Raw genomic sequence first — 18,939 nt, 5'->3', positions numbered from 1 at the left:
TATATGCTGCTGCTGCTTCAATGGACTCACCCCTGACACTGGTGGCAGTGTTTTGATGTGAGCTCCTATAGATGCCAAGCTCACCCACACTGGTGTGTGTGTGTGTGTGTGTGTGTGTGTGTGTGTGTGTGTGTGTGTGTGTGTGTGTGTGTGTGTGTGTGTGTGTGTGTGTGTGTGTGTGTGTGTGTGTGTGTGTGTGTGTGTGTGTGTGTGTGTGTGTGTGTGTGTGTGTGTGCATTAGAGAGAGTGTGTGACTGTGTGTGTGTGTGTGTGCATTAGAGAGAGTGTGTGACTGTGTGTGTGTGTGTGTGCGCATTAGAGAGAGTGTGTGTGTGTGTAGGTATGGGTCATTCGAGGTGACCCAGTGTCATAATGAAGGGCCCTGTCACAAACATGGCTTTTCCTTTCCAGGGCTGGAGTGAAGCCTGCCTGTCATACACATTCCTGGAAGGGTTTCATCAATACTTTGCTCACGGAATCCTGTAAACGATTTTTGACATGGTCAGGTAGAACAAGTCTCGGGTGTTATGAGTGAATGTGAATTATGTGCTCCTCCTGTCTTGCCGATTTAAAAAAAAAAAGTCATTCTTATTTAAAGACTGTCCTGAATGCATTTGAGTTCATCTAGATTCATGACGTGTCTCTGCATTGTTAGAATATGACTGTCACATCAGTCTGAGAGTTGTGTAGAAATGCACACTTTAAAAAAGTCACTTACTAGAGGCTTTTAAAGCTAGTTAAGATCCCTTTTAACTTACAAACAGTCCAGTCTTCTCAGGTAGTGTCAAACGCTACTGCCATTACAAGTCACTGTCTTTCTGTATGCATTCATCAAGTTTTGTGTGAACCTCTGAAACTGTGGCAGTGTTGAAAAATCTACAAATGGACTTTAAATTCAACACAGCAACAAATGCTCTTTGGACTTCAACCTTGCTTGAACAGATAATTAACTCTAGTGACTGAAAATGAGTGGCTGTTGACTGTGAGCACAATTAGGGCACATACATCCCTGCTAGCGTATGGAGAATAATGTACTGTATCTGCCTACTACACTTGGCCTAATCTGCTTTCCTTCAATGGTCATTACATTGCTAACTAAGCTCCAGGGCTTCATCAATTTGCGAGCATATTTAGATTCCAGATTGTTTTGCATAAACGGACAGCACTACCACGGGGGAAGGTGCTTGAATGTATTCTACAGTGTTCTTCTCCCCTCAATCCCTGATGAAATAATCATCTCCCTACAACGCTACATGCCTTTTAAGGAGAACAATCATTGGAAGTGCATATGGAAGCTGATCTGAGGTCAGGAGATGAGCAGAGTCAAGCGTGGAGAGGAAGATGGGGAAGATTGCTGATGATGGAATGTTTCACGTTTTCTGACCCAGTTGGGATCGAAGTAAACCAATTATGAAAAATGAGTTTTGTTCTTTTCTCCCTTTTCATTCCAAATTGTTTGCAGGCCTATTAATCTGGTGCTTCTCTTGCCACAGCTTATGTTATTCAGAAAGTACCGTTGAGCTCAACGGGCTAAGCACAGAGATAGGATAGTCAGGCTGAATAGCAGGAACCATTTGATATCCACTGAGGATAAGTGCACTGAGGGGAAGGACACTAAATTATTGAATTTGTTCTTTTGCCGTTCTTTTCTTCTCCTCAGGATGTTAGAGAACTCGCTGCTCAGCGCTGAAGTGAAAGAGGGAGAGATTCTGCCTCCCACCATTCAGAAGCTGATGAAAGGATACAACAAGTACCTCAGGCCTTTTTTTGACAGTAAGGGAAATTGCACGCATCCCTGGAAAATGAGATGAGGCTCAAAGGAGCTGTTTGTGTGTGTGTGTGTGTGTGTCTGCTTGTGTGCGTCAGTGTGCATTTGTGCACGTGTTTTTTTTTGTCTGTGTGATTGTGTGGCTTACCATATTCCCATATTCATTTCAATATTACCATATTTTGGCTAAGCATAAATCTCCCCGAGCTTTTACCTGGCAGATGGAAGCGATCTCATTCCCAATGCATAGCCCAGTATGTGAATGACAAACATTCGCTTTTACTAAATACTAATAAATACATGATACAAAACACATTAACACAGATGGTGATTTGATTCATAGGGCTAGGCTATTAATATCAAGAGTAAGCACCTGACAAAGTATGTTATTTGTCTGAGCAGACACAATTCCCATGCATACTCAGTGTGACTTCCTAATATGGAATCCGTACATACAGTGTAACCTCGAGACAGTGACATAAAGGTATTGTGGCCTTTGATCCTCCGCACAGTGTTTGTAGTTCTCACAAATCCCTTGTCAGTGTCATAAAGGTATGGTAGCCTTTGATCCTCCGCACAGTGTTTGTAGTTCTCACAAATCCCTTGTCAGTGTCATTGTTGCTGCTTCGGAGAATCCCTCTAAACGTGCCTAATGTTTGATTAGTGATCGCTGAGACTGAACCGAATCAGAGCAAATGTAATTAGCAGAGATGAGTGCACTCCTGATTGCCATGAACCCCACACAAGAGGTCAGCTTCCTGGAAAGGATGGAAATGCACACACATAAATAAAAACACACGTACACATTCTTTCTCTCTCTCTCTACAGAGTCCTCAGTGTAGGTCAGCTTGGTATGCACACAAGTATTTATTTATTTGGATTCCAATTAGCTGTTACAATCACACCCACTTCTCTTCCTGGGGTCCAGACTTCCCCCATGCGTGCATACATACATACATACATACATACATACATACATACATACATACAGGGTTACACATGCACAAAAGTTAGGCGACCGTGTTTTTTGGCAAGCAAAATGTTTATACAGTACAAGAATGAGAGTGGGTAAGTGAAAGAAAGAGAGGGAACGAGAGAGGGGGGAAAGAGGAGCATTCTTATATGTGTGGGGCTACATGCGACACTCTTGCTGTTGGCACTGATGTGAAGTATTCAGCAATACGTTTCTTAAATGTGCTTCTTTTTTTTGTCTTGAGGCATTTTGAATAACACTACTTTCGTTTTACTTTTATGATTCCTCACGGTGTTCTGAATCCACTCTTTCTCTTTCATGTCTCCTTCAGTTTCCCTTGTTCTTTCTTTCTCTCTTTCTGTCCCTCCCTCTCTGTGTTGAGTACAATTCAGTATACTTTATTGACACGGAAAGTAAAGCAAGGACATCTCTCTCTCTATCTGTTATTCTCCTCCTTCCCCTCTCACCCTTTCTCTGTGTGTCTATCTCTCATCTCTGTAGATGGGCCAGTGACTGTGGGCATGAGTTTGGACATTGCCAGCATTGACACCATATCAGAGATCAACATGGTGAGACAACTTCCTGTGTCATATGACACATTGTACATTGTGATAATAAAATACATATTACATTCCAGTATGTTTATTATGTTACATAATCAGTGTTTAGACTTGAAGTTGTAATGTTATTGCAGTACAACTGCAATATGGTGACCTTTGGAAATTGACCTTTAGGACTACACGGCCACTATCTTCCTGCGTCAGCGCTGGACAGACGAGCGCCTGGTGTTTGAGGGTAACAAGAGCCTGAGTCTGGACGGCAGGCTGGTGGAGCTGCTCTGGGTACCAGACACCTTCATCGTAGACTCCAAAAAGTCCTTCCTCCATGACATCACTGTGGAGAACAGGCTGATCAGGATCTTCCCCAATGGAACGGTGCTCTACGCCCTGAGGTGGGAGAAACAAACATGCACACACATGCATGCACGAATGCATGCAAGTGTGCGCACAGGGATGAACACACGCACGCACGCACACACACGCACACACACACACACACACACACACACACACACACACACACACACACACACACACACACACACACACACACACACACACACACACACACACACACACACACACACACACACACACACACACACACACACACACACACACACACAGATGGATCCAACAATGCAAAGTCCTTGAACTATTGGAATTAGATAAGTCCCTTTTTAATTTATTCTATTTTTTTTACCAGGCAGGTCAATTAAGAACAATGATTTGTTTACACTGGGTTGCGTTCAGTACGACAGAGCGGTGTACAACGTTGAATTCAACGGAAACGGCACTGTACTGAACAATCAGTTGAAAAACGTTGTGATTATGGTGGCCCAGATGGCAGAAACATTCAGCAGTTTTGTGATTTCAGATGGTCAAACCCATATTGATCAGGCCACACCTCGCCGTACCAACCAAGCAGGAGCAAATGTACCTCAAAGGAAATGTGTTATTCAGTACAAACCATCACGCAACAAGGCAAACGTTGAAGCGAACTGAACACACCCCAGCTGGGGTGGTGCCGAACGAACGAACAGCATGTCTCTGCTTCTGCCTATTGGCACACCTTGAATTTTCTATAGGGGTAAAGGAATATAGGTGCTGTCTGTGGTACTGACTTGTTTGGACTGGTAGGCTTCTGCTTATTGATTCACAACCCCCATCAATGATACACTGCATTGTTCTGTATCATGTGAGTGAGCACAGACAGTACCAATCCAAAGTTTACACACCTACCCATTCAAGGGTTTTTCTTATTTTCGCAATTTTCTTCATTGTACAAAATATATTTGCACAGTCTTGGCATTCTCTCAACCAACTTCACCTGGGATGCTTTTCCAACAGTCTTGAAGGAGTTCCCACACATACTGAGCACATGTTGGATGCTTTTCCTTCACTCTGCAGTCCAACTCATCCCAAACCATCTCAATTGGGTTGAGGTCAGGTGATTGTGGAGGCCAGGTCATCTAATGCAGCACTCTATCACACTCCTTCTTGGTCAAATAGTCCTTACATAGCCTGGAGGTCTGTTGGGTCATTGTCCTGTTGAAAAACAAATGATAGTTCTACTAAGCGCAAACCAGATGGGATGGTTTATCGCTGCAGAATGCTGTAGTAGCCATGCTGGTTAAGTGTGCCTTGAATTCTCAATAAGTCACAGACAGTGTCACCAGCAAAGCACCCCCACACCATCACACCTCCTCCTCCATGCTTTACGGTGGAAACCACAAATGCGGAGATCATCCGTTCACCTACTCTGCGTCTCACAAAGACATGGCGGTTGGAACCAAAAATCTCACATTTGGACTGATTTCCACCAGTCTAATGGGGCGGCAGGTAGCCTAGTGGTTAGTTAGAGTGATGGGCCAGTAACCGAAAGGTTGCTAGATCAAATCCCCAAGCTACCAAAGTGAAAATCTGTCATTCTGTCCCTGACAGTTAGCCCACTGTTGCTAGGCTGTCATTGTAAATAAAAATGTGTTCTTAACTGACTTGCCAGGTTAAATAAAAAATGAATGTCCATCTTATTATTGGTGTCCTTTAGTTAGTGGTTTCTTTGCAAAAATTCGACCATGAAGGCCATATTCACGTAGTCTCCTCTGAACAGTTGATGTTGAGATGTGTCCGTTTCTTGAACCCTGTGAAGGATTTATTTGGTCTGCAATCTGAAGTACAGTTAACGCTAATGAACTCATCCTCTGCAGCAGAGGTCATTCTGGGTCTTCCTTTCCTGTGGCGGCACTCATGAGAGCCAGCTTTATCATAGCACTTGATGGTTTTTGCGACCGTACTTGAAGAAACTTTGGAAGTTCTTCAAATTTTCCAGATTGACTGACCTTCGTGTCTTAAAGTAGTGATGGACTGTCGTTTCTCTTTGCTTATTTGAGCTGTTCTTGCCATAGTGTGGACTTTGTCTTTTACTAAATAGGGATATCTGTATACAACTCCTACCTTGTCATAACACAACTGATTGGCTCAAACGCATTAAGAAGGAAATAAATTCTACAAATTAACATTTAACAAGGCACACTTGTTAATTGAAATGCATTCCAGGTGACTACCACATGAAGCTGGTTGAGAGAATGCCAAGAGTGTGCAAAGCTGTCATCAAGGCAAATGGTGGCTACTTTGAAGAATCTAAAATTTGTTTGACAATTTTTTGGTTATTACATGATTCCATGTGTTATTTCGTAGTTTTGATGTCTTCACTATTATTCTACAATGTAGAAAATAGTAAAATAGGCTATGTAAGACATCAATGAGTAGGTGTGTCCAAACTTTTGACTGGTACAGTATGTGTATGGTTAATTTCATGCCAATCTATCTATACATGTGAGCTTTACTTTTGCTTGTATTTGTACAGTGTGCATGGCATATGCGTGTGACTGCATGTGTGTTTGTAACATCAAAGATCCACCACCATGTTTTACAGTAAGTATGGGGTTATTTTGTGCTTATGCATTGTCATTTCGATGCCAAACCCACCAGTGGTGGGCTTGCCGTCGAAATGAACCCCATTGAAAACCTGTGGTTTGAATTGAAGAGTGCAGTCCGTACGCGCAGACCAAGGATATCAACGATCCCGAAGGAATGGTCTAACACCACTCCCAATGTGTTCTCCAACTCATAAAACATTTTAGAAAATGTCTCAGTGCTATTATCCATGCAAGGCGAAGAATTTAAATGTATTGAAGACAGGGTGTCAATAATTTTGACCCTTACCTATTGGAGAAAAAGTATTACTTACTATTATTTCTCTGAACAATTGTTTTAGTGTAAATAATATCACTTCCCCATTTCTTTGACCATATATGTAGCTCAGTATTTGAATGATTTATTTTAGTTATTTTTGCTCATCTTTATCAAGGGTGTCAATCATTTCAGACACCACCGTATGTGATCATATCTCAATGTAATCAAGGCATGAAATTATTGTTATTTTTAAATACAATCTCTTTTTGGGCTTAGTTGTGGGCAATTTGCAGCCCCCCCCCCCCCCCCCCCGACAACCCACTCCGACAAAAACCAGCCCACGGCTGAATCTAGTTGCCTACCCCTGGTAGAATCATGAAGGTATTTTCCATATATGGATGCCCACTGCCCGGGGACATGGGTCTGTCAGAGAGGAGCTGTGTGCAGAGGTGGAAGTGCCAGGGATGACAGAGTGCACGGTAAGGGGGGCAGGAGGAGAGCAAGGAAGGGGTGATAGAGAGTGAAAGAGGTTTCTATAGGGAAAGGGTTCAATGAGATATCAGAAAAACGAAGGTTAGGATTGCGGAGAGGCCAGGGACAGAAACAGTTGTAGTAGTGCTTTCAGAGGTAGGCCAGAAGGAATACATGGGTAAACACCGAGGTGGTTCTGCAAGGGGGGGAAAGAAACCTTTGAGGTTGACAACTGACTTGCGTTTTGCTTCTCATCTCTCTAGGATAACCACCACTGTGGCCTGCAACATGGACCTGACCAAGTACCCCATGGACAAGCAGACCTGCACTCTGCAACTGGAGAGCTGTAAGATTTCACTTTAGATGAACCTCTACAGCTAAACAGCAACATGTGGCTGTCTAATAATAATAATAATTTATTCATCTTCTAAAGTGCTTTTCATTACAGAGAGAATCTCAAAGCACTTGAAAAAGCAAAAAAAATAAAAATAAAACAGCTATATGACAGAGTAGGTCTGGACTACGATTTTCAGCCAAGAGTTGAACGTTTTGAGTGTTTGAAGCCTCCATCAGACGGAGCAACAGTCAAGAGGGAACCATATGGCTTGAGCAGAGGGAGTATATGGTCAACACAGTTCCATATCCATTCAAGGTGTCTCACCGGTGCCTCGCCGTCTCCGCCGTCTGACTGCGACTTCTCTGTAGCTGTTGACTCTCTCTGGTCTTTTAAAACGAGATTACGTTTTTGAGCTCTCCGCACACTCAGGATAATGATGAAAGCCAGCTTACGACATGACTTTAGAGGAAATCTCCTGAGCAATGAAATCATCACTGCCAGCGAGGAGAGTGTAGAAACAACAACAAATAGACGGGTGTATTTGAATCAAATCAAAACACACTAGCGAGCTAGTAATGCTACCAAGCTAGCTAGTTGGCTAGCTAGTGTGTTTTCATTCGGTTCGAATACACCAGCCTATTTTTTTGTTGTTTATTGTTTTAAGAAAGCGATTTTCCATGAATTCACGGGCAGGAAACAAATAGACTTAGACTTCAAACTTGAAAGTGAATAAATAGTAAGAAAATGTACAGAGCTCTACCTAAGCTGCTACTAGGGTACCTTGGAAACTGTAGTACTAAGGGAAGGAGCTGTGAGGCATGATTAGGTTTGATGGTTCTGTTCAAAACAGAGAGGGAGAGAGTGTGTGTGTGTGTGTGTGTGTGTGTGTGTGTGTGTGTGTGTGTGTGTGTGTGTGTGTGTGTGTGTGTGTGTGTGTGTGTGTGTGTGTGTGTGTGTGTGTGTGTGTGTGTGTGAAAGAGAGAAAGTGAGCAGGGGTGTGTACATGTGTAGGTGTCCTTTCCCCATTTATTGTATTACCCAAAGCTGCCTGTAACTCATGGAAACAGGGACAGTGTCTGCCCCCGTCGGCCCAGCTTCTTATCCTTAGCTGGCCCCAAAACCCTCTTCACGCTAGTCACCAGCCCTCACCAGCCATCCACATATTGGGATCACGCCTGTCTTGTCTCTGGTACAGCCTCAGCTCTAGCTGGAGCTCTGTGTTACATAAGCTCAAAACCGCAGGGAGCCAGCAAGGGAGGAACGCAAAGGGTTTAGAGCAGAAGTCTCTCTTTTTCCATTCATTTCTCTCTTCCTCGCTCTCTCTCTCTCTCTCTTCATCCTTCTCTTTCACTCCCACTCTATCTTACTCTCCCTCCCTCTTCCTCGCTCGCCTCCACAACCTTTAATGACAGCAAGTCGTGCTAAGCTATAGCCAAATCGCTGCCAAAGCAACACTTCGAACATCATGTCAACATCAAACTCAACCAGAGGGAGCTCCTGTCCCACTCATCCCACTCAATACATGTCGAGGTAAGTCAAGGATTTTCCCCTTTACATTACTGCCAGGTTAAACGTATACTGTGCATCCCAGACTCCCACAGCCTTGCTTCAGCAGCACACTGAAAAGAGCTAGACTGTGAGGTTAAATTATTTTTAATGTGCTGCCAAAAATTGAACATTGCTCCCCGCTCGTCCTCGCTCCCCAGCCCACACTTTACTTCCAACAAGGAAGTTTAAAGAGAAGACGAGCACCAGGTGTTTAGATAGATATGGCGGTGACATATTTTAGTGGCTACTGACAGCAGAAAAGGCCTGGAGTCGGGAAGACATTCACAGCCAGGTTTGATTGTTGCTTAATGATGAGACCACGCTCACCACATTGGAGGATACTGTAGCGAGATTTGGTTTTGAAGATTTTAAAAGTCTCTATGCAGCCATTTTTAAGATGCACTCATCTCAGTGTCTCAGTGAGCAGGGTATTTTAAGAGGCAAAAGCTTTCATCTCTCCAGGCTGCAGTGCAGTACACTTTTCAGGCTTCAGAGCACCTTAAGACAGCCCCTTCATTTCCTAATGTAACCATTCCCGCGCTATTGCACAGGACCACGGCCCCCGGCACACGCTTCATACCCAATTTGCACATTGCCCTGACCCGGCAGTCACAAATATCATGAGTTCCACAATTCGTTGGTTATAGAGAAAACACAACAACACTGAAAAGTATACAACAAGAGATCCTCATTGGCTTCAATGTCTCTGTTACTTTTCGTCAGGGTGCTCTACATTACATTTAAACACACTTTCCTCAATAACTTATGACTCCCTGGACTTTCACACATGTTGTGTCTCTCGGGACATGGTGAGAGGGTAGAGTAAGAGCCATAAGATAATGAGTGTTTAATGTAATGAAGCACACAGGAAATGGGGATTTTGTGTGTCCCAGTTTAATGGAGATTTCTTCTCCTCCAGTCACAGCCGCGTCGTAGGGCATCTTATTCTACGTCTCCCTCTGCAGGTCAATTACTAAACTACGTCTCATAATGAATCTCCAAAGGCAAGGTTGACATGGGGACAGAAAACGTGTATTTCGGAGCAGACGTGTGTTCAACTGTTTGCTTTAGCCCATCTGAAGTGCCAGGTGGTTGGGCTTTGAACTTTTGAGACTTTTCTGTTTCGGAGTTGTAGCCATATTGCCAGGAAGAAATGTTGATCCTATATAGCTTGTGGCTTTATTCCTTATAAATGAATGCCAATTAAAGTAAACAGCTTGTTCTAAAACGTGTCAGCAATAAATACTATTGAAGGGAATTAAGTTGCCCTCCTGAACCTTCTTTCAAGATTTCAGTACACATTCAGTAAGCACTTTACAACAAATGTAATGTGCACTGTTATAACGTGTCACTGTGAGCTCTTCTAAATCCTATGTAGGATGGACTGTAGGATTATGCAGAGGTGCAAAGTACTCAAGTAAAAATAATTTAAAGTACTACTTAAGTAGTTTTTGGGGGTATCTGTACTTTACTACTTATCCTTTTGACAACTTTTTACTTTTACTTCATGACATTCCTAAAGAAAAGAATGTCTTTTTTACTCCATACATTTTCCCCGACACCCAAAAGTACTCATTACATTTGGACAGGAACATTGAAAACACTTATCAAGAGAACATCCCTACTGCCTCTGATCTGGTGGACTCACTAGACACAAATGCTTTGTTTGTAAATCATGTCTGAGTGAGCACCTGGCTTCCATCAATAAATAGAAAATTGTGCCATCGGATTTGCTTAATATAAGGAATTTTAATTGGTTTAGACTTTTACTCTTGATACTATAAAGGGCACACGGCGAGACACAGATGCAGACACGGGAGGCAGATGGTTTGAGTCTTGATATTTATTAAACAATCCAAAAGGGGTAGGCAAGGGAATGGTCATGGACAGGCAAAAGGTCCAAACCAGTTGAGAGTCCAGGAGGTACAGAGTGGAAGGCAGGCCTCGAGGTCAGGGCAGGCAGAATGGTCAGGCAGGCAGAATGGTCAGGCAGGCGGGTACGGAGTCCAGAAAACAGGCAAGGGTCAAAAACCAGGAGGACTAGCAAAAGAGAATAGACGCAGGAGTACGGGAAAACCGCTGGTTGACTTGAAAGGCATACAAGACAAACTGGCACAGAGAGACAGGAAACACAGGGATATATACACCAGGGAAATAAGCGACACCTGGAGGGGGGTGGAGACAATCACAAGACAGGTGAAACAGATCAGGGCGTGACAGATACTTAAGTACATTTTAGACTTTTACTCAAGTAGCATTTTACTGAGTAACTTTTACTTGAGTCATTTTCTATGAAGGTATCCTTACTTTTACTCAAGTATGACAATTGAGTACTTTTTCCACCACTGGGATTATGTAAGGTCCTGATATATATAAGATGTGAAATATGTATGAATCACCCGCTGGGGTGTTAGGCAGGAAGGAAACTTAAAGCTGTAATGTCCTCATTTCCGCTCTTTCCTTCTGGCCTTCTTTTGCCCTGCATTTGCATTAGCATTTCCTATTCAGTCTTACTGTCACAGTTCTTCACAATGAGCAATGGAGGGCTGTTGCTCTACGTTACTTATTTAATAAAACATATTTAATAAAAAGTTGTTTGAATAAAACATTAACATTGTGAAGCTTGCTTGTGGCTGTCGCACACTTACAGCTCAGTGACCAGCTAACCTTTATTCATTATTTTATGGAGGGTAGTTTGTATTTTAGATGCATAAGTAGTACATTGGTACGTGTGATAAAGTGCTATTTCAAAACATATAGCCACTTAGTGCAATAGACCCCCATTACCTATCTTGCTGTCTTTGACTTGACATCATCTTTCTTCTCTCTCTCTCTCCTTCTCTCTCTCTCTCTATATATATACAGGGGGCTACAACATCAATGATGTGATGTTCTACTGGACCAGAGGGAATGAGTCGGTCAGTGGTTTGGATACGCTGCGTCTGGCACAGTACACAGTAGAGGACCACTACACATCTGCGTCTGAGGCCATCTATGAAACAGGTTCAACTTTCACGTCCTACATCTAACATTATCCTTTCACACATGTACCTACCGTTTGGCTACTGTTTAGTTTTAGTCTCTTGTGACAGATGAAACATTAGCGTGCGTGACACATTTAATTAGGGGTACCTAAAATAATATTTATCAGCATGAAGCTTTTGGCAATTATGGGCATGACAAGCAACTCAACATAAATTATAATCGACCTATAAATGTTAGCCAATTGAAACCTTCAGGAAACTTTTGGGTTCTACTTGCAAACTTGTTCTCATGGCTCTGTGCTGTCATCTCGCTCTGTTTCTCTCTCTCACAGGCCACTACCCCAAGCTGATCTTCCACTTTGAGCTGAAGAGAAGCATCCTGTACTTCATCCTGGAGACGTACGTTCCCTCCAGCCTGCTGGTGGTCCTCTCCTGGGTCTCTTTTTGGATCAGCCAGTCTTCCGTCCCCGCAAGGATCTGTATCGGTAAACCACTGCCCATCAAACCAGGGAGCACACCCACAAAGCAGACGCCTTACCTTAAGAATTAGGAGTTAATGCCTTAACTTCAACATGGAACGATACAGAGAAGTAACCAAACACTTGAAACAATTTCTAAATTTTGGCATTTCAGAAACATGGAGGAATGTCAAATTCTGACGGGAGACTGTAAGAGCGTGTTGTTTTGAACCTAAAATACACTACAAGTTTAAAAAAAATGCATTGCAGGAAAGTTATCCTGCAAAAAGGGTGATCAAATTGAGATCCTTCATCTGTAGAATGCAGGCAGATAGAGAAAACAGACTGTTCCACAAGTGACTCATACTCCTGTTAGCTTACCTTCACATAACTGTAATATTACTTATACATCTAGCCTGATGTACATTGAAAAATATAGAATCGTAACATGTAAAGTGTTGGTCCCATGTTTCATGAGCTAAAATAAAAGATCCCAGATATTTTCCATATACCGTACACATAAAACATATTTCTCTCAAATTTTGTGCACAAATTTGTTTACATCCCTGTTAGTGAGCATTTTTCCAATGCCACAGATGTTTTGAGGGAGCATGCAATTAGCTTGCTGACTGCAGGAATGTCCACCATAGCTGTTGCCAGATAATTGAATGTTAATTTCTCTACCATAAGCCACCTCCAAGTTTGTTTTAGTATGTCCAACAGTATGTCCAACCTCCCTCACAACCGCAGACCACATGTAACCACAGCAGCCCAGGACCCGCCACGCCAGCCCAGGACCCACACATCTGGCTTCTTCACCTGCAGGATCGTCTGAGCCCAGCCACCCGGACAGCTGATGAAACTATGGGTTTGCACAACTGAGAAAGTTCTTCACAAACTGTTAGAAACCATCTCAGGGAAGCTCATCTACGCGCTCGTCGTCCTCACCAGGGTTTTGACCTGACTGCAGTTCGGCCTTGTAACCAGCTTCAGTGGGCAAATCTCACCTTCGATGGCCCCACTGGCACGCTAGAGAAGTGTGCTCTTCACGGATGAATCTGTTTCATATGTACCGGGCAGATGGTAGACAGCGTGTATGGCATTGTGTGGGCGAGCGGTTTGCTGATGTCAACGTTGTGAACAGAGTGCCCCATGGTGGCAGTGGGGTTATAGTATGGGCAAGCATCAAATCAAATCAAATTTGATTTGTCACATACACATGGTTAGCAGATGTTAATGCGAGTGTAGCGAAATGCTTGTGCTTCTAGTTCTGACAATGCAGTAATAACCAACGAGTAATCTAGCTAACAATTTCAAAACTACTACCTTATACACACAAGTGTAAAGGGATAAAGAATATGTACATAAAGATATATGAATGAGTGATGGTACAGAGCGGCATAGGCAAGATGCAGTAGATGGTATCGAGTACAGTATATACATATGAGATGAGTATGTAAACAAAGTGGCATAGTTTAAAGTGGCTAGTGATACATGTATTACATAAAGATGCAGTAGATGATATAGAGTACAGTATATACGTATACATATGAGATAAATAATGTAGGGTATATAAACATTATATTAAGTAGCATTGTTTAAAGTGGCTAGTGATATATTTTACATCAATTCCCATTATTAAAGTGGCTGGAGTTGAGTCAGTGTGTTGGCAGCAGCCACTCAATGTTAGTGGTGGCTGTTTAACAGTCTGATGGCCTTGAGATAGAAGCTGTTTTTCAGTCTCTCGGTCCCAGCTTTGATGCACCTGTACTGACCTCGCCTTCTGGATGATAGCGGGGTGAACAGGCAGTGGCTCGGGTGGTTGTTGTCCTTGATGATCTTTATGGCCTTCCTGTGACATAGGGTGGTGTAGGTGTCCTGGAGGGCAGGTAGTTTGCCCCCGGTGATGCGTTGTGCAGACCTCACTACCCTCTGGAGAGCCTTACGGTTGTGGGCGGAGCAGTTGCCGTACCAGGCGGTGATACAGCCCGACAGGATGCTCTCGATTATGCATCTGTAGAAGTTTGTGAGTGCTTTTGGTGACAAGCCAAATTTCTTCAGCCTCCCGAGGGTGAAGAGGCGCTGCTGCGCCTTCTTCACAATGCTGTCTGTGTGGGTGGACCAATTCAGTTTGTCTGTAATGTGTACGCCGAGGAACTTAAAACTTACTACCCTCTCCACTACTGTTCCATCGATGTGGATAGGGGGGTGTTCCCTCTGCTGTTTCCTGAAGTCCACAATCATCTCCTTAGTTTTGTTGACATTGAGTGTGAGGTTATTTTCCTGACACCACACTCCGAGGGCCCTCACCTCCTCCCTGTAGGCCGTCTCGTTGTTGTTGGTAATCAAGCCTACCACTGTTGTGTCGTCCGCAAACTTGAAGATTGAGTTGGAGGCGTGCGTGGCCACGCAGTCGTGGGTGAACAGGGAGTACAGGAGAGGGCTCAGAACGCACTCTTGTGGGGCCCCAGTGTTGAGGATCAGCGGGGTGGAGATGATGTTACCTACCCTCACTACCTGGGGGCGGCCTGTCAGGAAGTCCAGTACCCAGTTGCACAGGGCGGAGTCGAGACCCAGGGTCTCGAACTTGATGACAAGTTTGGAGGGTACTATGGTGTTAAATGCACTATGGTACTATGGTGTTAAATGCACAGATGAACAGCATTCTCACACAGGTATTCCTCTTGTCCAGATGGGTTAGGGCAGTGTGCAGTGTGGTTGAGATTGCATCGTCTGTGGACCTATTTGGGCGGTAAGCACATTGGAGTGGGTCTAGGGTGTCAGGTAGGGTGGAGGTGATATGGTCCTTGACTAGTCTCTCAAAGCACTTCATGATGACGGAAGTGAGTGCTACAGGGCGGTAGTCGTTTAGCTCAGTTACCTTAGCTTTCTTGGGAACAGGAACAATGGTGGCCCTCTTGAAGCATGTGGGAACAGCAGACTGGGATAGGGATCGATTGAATATGTCCGTAAACACACCAGCTAGCTGGTCTGCGCATGCTCTGAGGGCGCGGCTGGGGATGCCGTCTGGGCCTGCAGCCGTCTGGGCCTGTAATCCGTGATTGACTGTAGACCCTGCCACATACCTCTTGTGTCTGAACCGTTGATTTGCAATTCTACTTTGTCTCTATACTGACGCTTAGCTTGTTTGATTGCCTTGCGGAGGGAATAGCTACACTGTTTGTATTCGGTCATGTTTCCGGTCACCTTGCCCTGATTAAAAGCAGTGGTTCGCGCTTTCAGTTTCACGCGAATGCTGCCATCAATCCACGGTTTCTGGTTTGGGAATGTTTTAATCGTTGCTATGAGAACGACATCTTCAACGCACGTTCTAATGAACTCGCTCACCGAATCAGCGTAGTCGTCAATGTTGTTGTCTGACGCAATACGAAACATATCCCAGTCCACGTGATGGAAGCAGTCTTGGAGCGTGGAATCAGATTGGTCGGACCAGCGTTGAGCAGACCTCAGCGTGGGAGCTTCTTGTTTTAGCTTCTGTCTGTAGGCAGGGAGCAACAAAATGGAGTCGTGGTCAGCTTTTCCGAAAGGATGGCGGGGGAGAGCTGGGACATAGGCTACGGACAACGAACACAATTGCATTTTATGGATGGAAATTTGAATGCACAGAGATACCGTTACGAGATCCTGAGGCCCATTGTCGTGCCATTCATCCGCCGCCATCACATCATGTTTCAGCATGATAATGCAACGGCCCCATGTTGCACGGAGCTGTGCACAATACCTGGAAGCTGAAAATGTCCCAGTTCTTCCATGGCCTGCATACTCACCAGACATGTCCCCCATTGAGCTTTTTTGGGATGCTCTGGATCAACGTGTACGACAGCGCGTTCCAGTTCCCACCAATATCCAGCAACTTAGCACAGCCATTGAAGTGGAGTGGGACAGCATTCCATAGTCCACAATTAAAAGCAAAATCAACTAAATGTGAATGATATTTGTGAGGAAAATTAGGGTCACCCCAGATGATGAGTCATTTTCTGATCCATGCCCCTACTTTTTTTTAAGGTACCGTATCTGTGACCAACAGATGCATATCTGTATTCCCAGTCATGTGAAACCCATAGATTAGAGCCAAATTAAATTATTTCAATTGACTGATTTTCCTTACAAACTGTAATTCAGGAAAATCTTTGAAATTGCTGCATGTTGCGTTTATATTTTTGTTCAATGTATTGATTGATGTCAGGTAAGTCAACTCAAGCTGAATTCTACATGTGTGGAGTGACTAGAGATATAGTCCATCATTAAGCCCTAGGGGTTGTGTTGTTATATGTGAATGGAAATGAAAACTCCAGGACACTGGACATCTTGATGATTTCAAACATTTAATGAATCATCCAGCCATTGTGTTGTGTATTGTGACAGGAGTGACCACGGTTCTGACCATGACCACGTTGATGATGGGTGCCAGGACGTCCCTGCCCAACGCCAACTGTTTCATCAAAGCCATCGACGTGTACCTGGGCATCTGCTTCAGCTTCATCTTTGGAGCCCTGATCGAGTACGCCGTGGCCCACTTCTGCACCCTTAACCATCCCGACGCCAACATTGTCATGGTGAGGCCTTCAGCGTTGTTAACGTCAGTCGTGCGGTTATTGTTGTCGTTTTCATCATCATTAGCATTGCCATAATTTACATGACCCTGATCATTGTCATCATCAGCGTTATTACTGTGGTCATCGTTGTCGTCATCCTCATCATTATCAGAGTCATCTTCATCACCTTTGCCATGTTTCGTCTGCTCGTACTGTATGGATGTAAGTATCTCCACCATTTTTGGGGTTTATTTCGGATGAGAGCATCAGTTGATTGGGGCGACTCTACAATCCTCTTCTCACTGTCACTCTCGCTCTCTCTCCCTCCCCTCCTCCAGTACGGTCACCAGATGGGAGGCTTTGACGAGGAGATGAACGGCATGGTCACCACCATCGCCGCTGAAAACAACAGGGCCAAGAGGCGTAAGGAGAAAGCTGCTGCAGATGAGGCGGCCTTAGCACCCACAGCTGAGCTGGAACTTTACCCCTCCAGCCCCACTGGCAGTGAGCTCAAGCCTGAGGCCCCTGAGGAGCCCCCCAACCGCTGCCTCATTGTCCTGGTCCTCCTCCGCAAGGTCCTGCGCAGAGCTGCAAACTGTTGCCATGTGGAGAATCCCCACTTAATAGACAATTACTCCAGGATGACCTTCCCCCTGTCCTTTGTATTCGTCAACCTCCTCTATTGGACATACTACCTGTACTTGTAATCACAGGGGTGTGGGAGTGTGTTTGGGTATGTTTCTGTCTGTGATTCATTCATGTGTTTTTTTTCTCAAACAATGCACATTTTTACATTCATGTCATGAGTGAGGCATAGTGTACAGTCAACATCCTTAGGAGAATAAAATGTCCGTGCCATATTTATTATACCTTATTTAGCTCATTACTGCTTTCATAATTGATTGATTTCCATGTTGTTATTTTATTCTCGCCTGCTGTTGGTCATAGACGAGGATCTTAATATGAGCCAGTTTTCTACAGCAGGAAAATGATCCTGCAGCAACATGAAATGTGAATTATTATAAGGACTATAATTAATGAGTTTTCTTGTAGGGGTTGATACATTTTTCATTACGGCAAATCAAGTGTGAAATTTTAAAGTACAAATGTCAAACTTTAGAAGCCTTTTTAAACCTTGAATACTCTCTCTCTCTTTGTCTCTCAAAACAATTTCAATTTAAGTTGCTTTACTGGCATGAGAAACATTATGTTTACATTGCCAAAGAAAGTCAAATGGATAATAAACAAAAGTGAAATAAACATAAAAAAATGACCAGTAAACATTACACACACAAAAGTTCCAAAAGAATAGAGACATTTCACTCTCTCTTTTTCTCTCTCTCTCATCCACCCCCCCCCCCCCCCCCGCTACCATTTCCTGTCTCACTTTATTACCATTATATATCCAGTAGCATTGGCTCTCTCCACCACATTATGGAAATTGACTCTCAAAGGCACCTATAAACCGTGTTATTTAATTTGTCATCATACTATTCTGTTTCCAGTATGTTTTACAAGGGACACAACTGCCAGCACCTTAACTGGAATAATGCAGGAATAATGCGTGAATAATGCAGGATTAATGCAATAGAATGGTGTGGATATACAACACCTAGTGGACGCACGAGTAACAGTGATATTTGCAGTATTGTTTCATTGGAGCTGGTAGATAATAATTTCCACTGTGCTTTGTGATACATGCCGTCTTAATCGTAACGCTAGTACCTTGTATTAGATGTTTTAGGACATTTTAAGTAGAGATGAAACCGCTACTGTATTTTAACAGGAAGTCATCATCAATCATCGGTTCATCATCCAGGAAGCTTTGCATGTTGAACTAACATGCAAAGCTTCCTCCCTCAATCTTTTGTCAATGTCCTGTTGTGTATTGTGATGAGTGATGATGAATGTCATATATATTGTCATATATAATGTTTTCACATATAAGTAATAACCAAAGGACCAAAGATTTCAATTTGATTTGTAATCCTTCATGGCTCCCTTTAGACTTTGTTGCGTACATTTTGAAATGATTCATCCTTAGTTCCCATTGCTGCGTGGAAAATCCTCCATCGAAGGTAATAGC

General features: G+C 43.6%; 1 protein-coding gene across 2 annotated transcripts in view; it reads left to right on the top strand.

Annotated features, from left to right (window-relative positions):
- The window catches only part of LOC139410189 (gamma-aminobutyric acid receptor subunit pi), a 74,018-nt gene extending 55,598 nt beyond the window's left edge, over nt 1-18,420 (top strand). Inside the window, exons 3-11 of one of the 2 annotated variants that reach the window (XM_071155659.1) lie at nt 1,661-1,773; nt 3,243-3,310; nt 3,476-3,693; nt 7,234-7,316; nt 11,721-11,858; nt 12,172-12,324; nt 16,684-16,874; nt 16,981-17,075; nt 17,192-17,355. In XM_071155659.1, the coding sequence (XP_071011760.1) occupies nt 1,661-1,773; nt 3,243-3,310; nt 3,476-3,693; nt 7,234-7,316; nt 11,721-11,858; nt 12,172-12,324; nt 16,684-16,874; nt 16,981-17,075; nt 17,192-17,228 (1,096 nt within the window). In that variant the 3' untranslated portion in view covers nt 17,229-17,355. Of the gene's footprint in view, nt 1-1,660; nt 1,774-3,242; nt 3,311-3,475; nt 3,694-7,233; nt 7,317-11,720; nt 11,859-12,171; nt 12,325-16,683; nt 16,875-16,980; nt 17,076-17,191 lie in introns of both variants that reach the window. The other variant, XM_071155652.1, reaches the window with a different exon arrangement.
- The last annotated feature ends 519 nt before the right edge of the window (nt 18,421-18,939 follow it).

Source organism: Oncorhynchus clarkii, chromosome 1 (genome assembly GCF_045791955.1).
Source record: "Oncorhynchus clarkii lewisi isolate Uvic-CL-2024 chromosome 1, UVic_Ocla_1.0, whole genome shotgun sequence".
Taxonomy (NCBI): Eukaryota; Metazoa; Chordata; class Actinopteri; order Salmoniformes; family Salmonidae; genus Oncorhynchus; species Oncorhynchus clarkii.
This window is presented reverse-complemented; position numbering and strand designations above follow the sequence as displayed.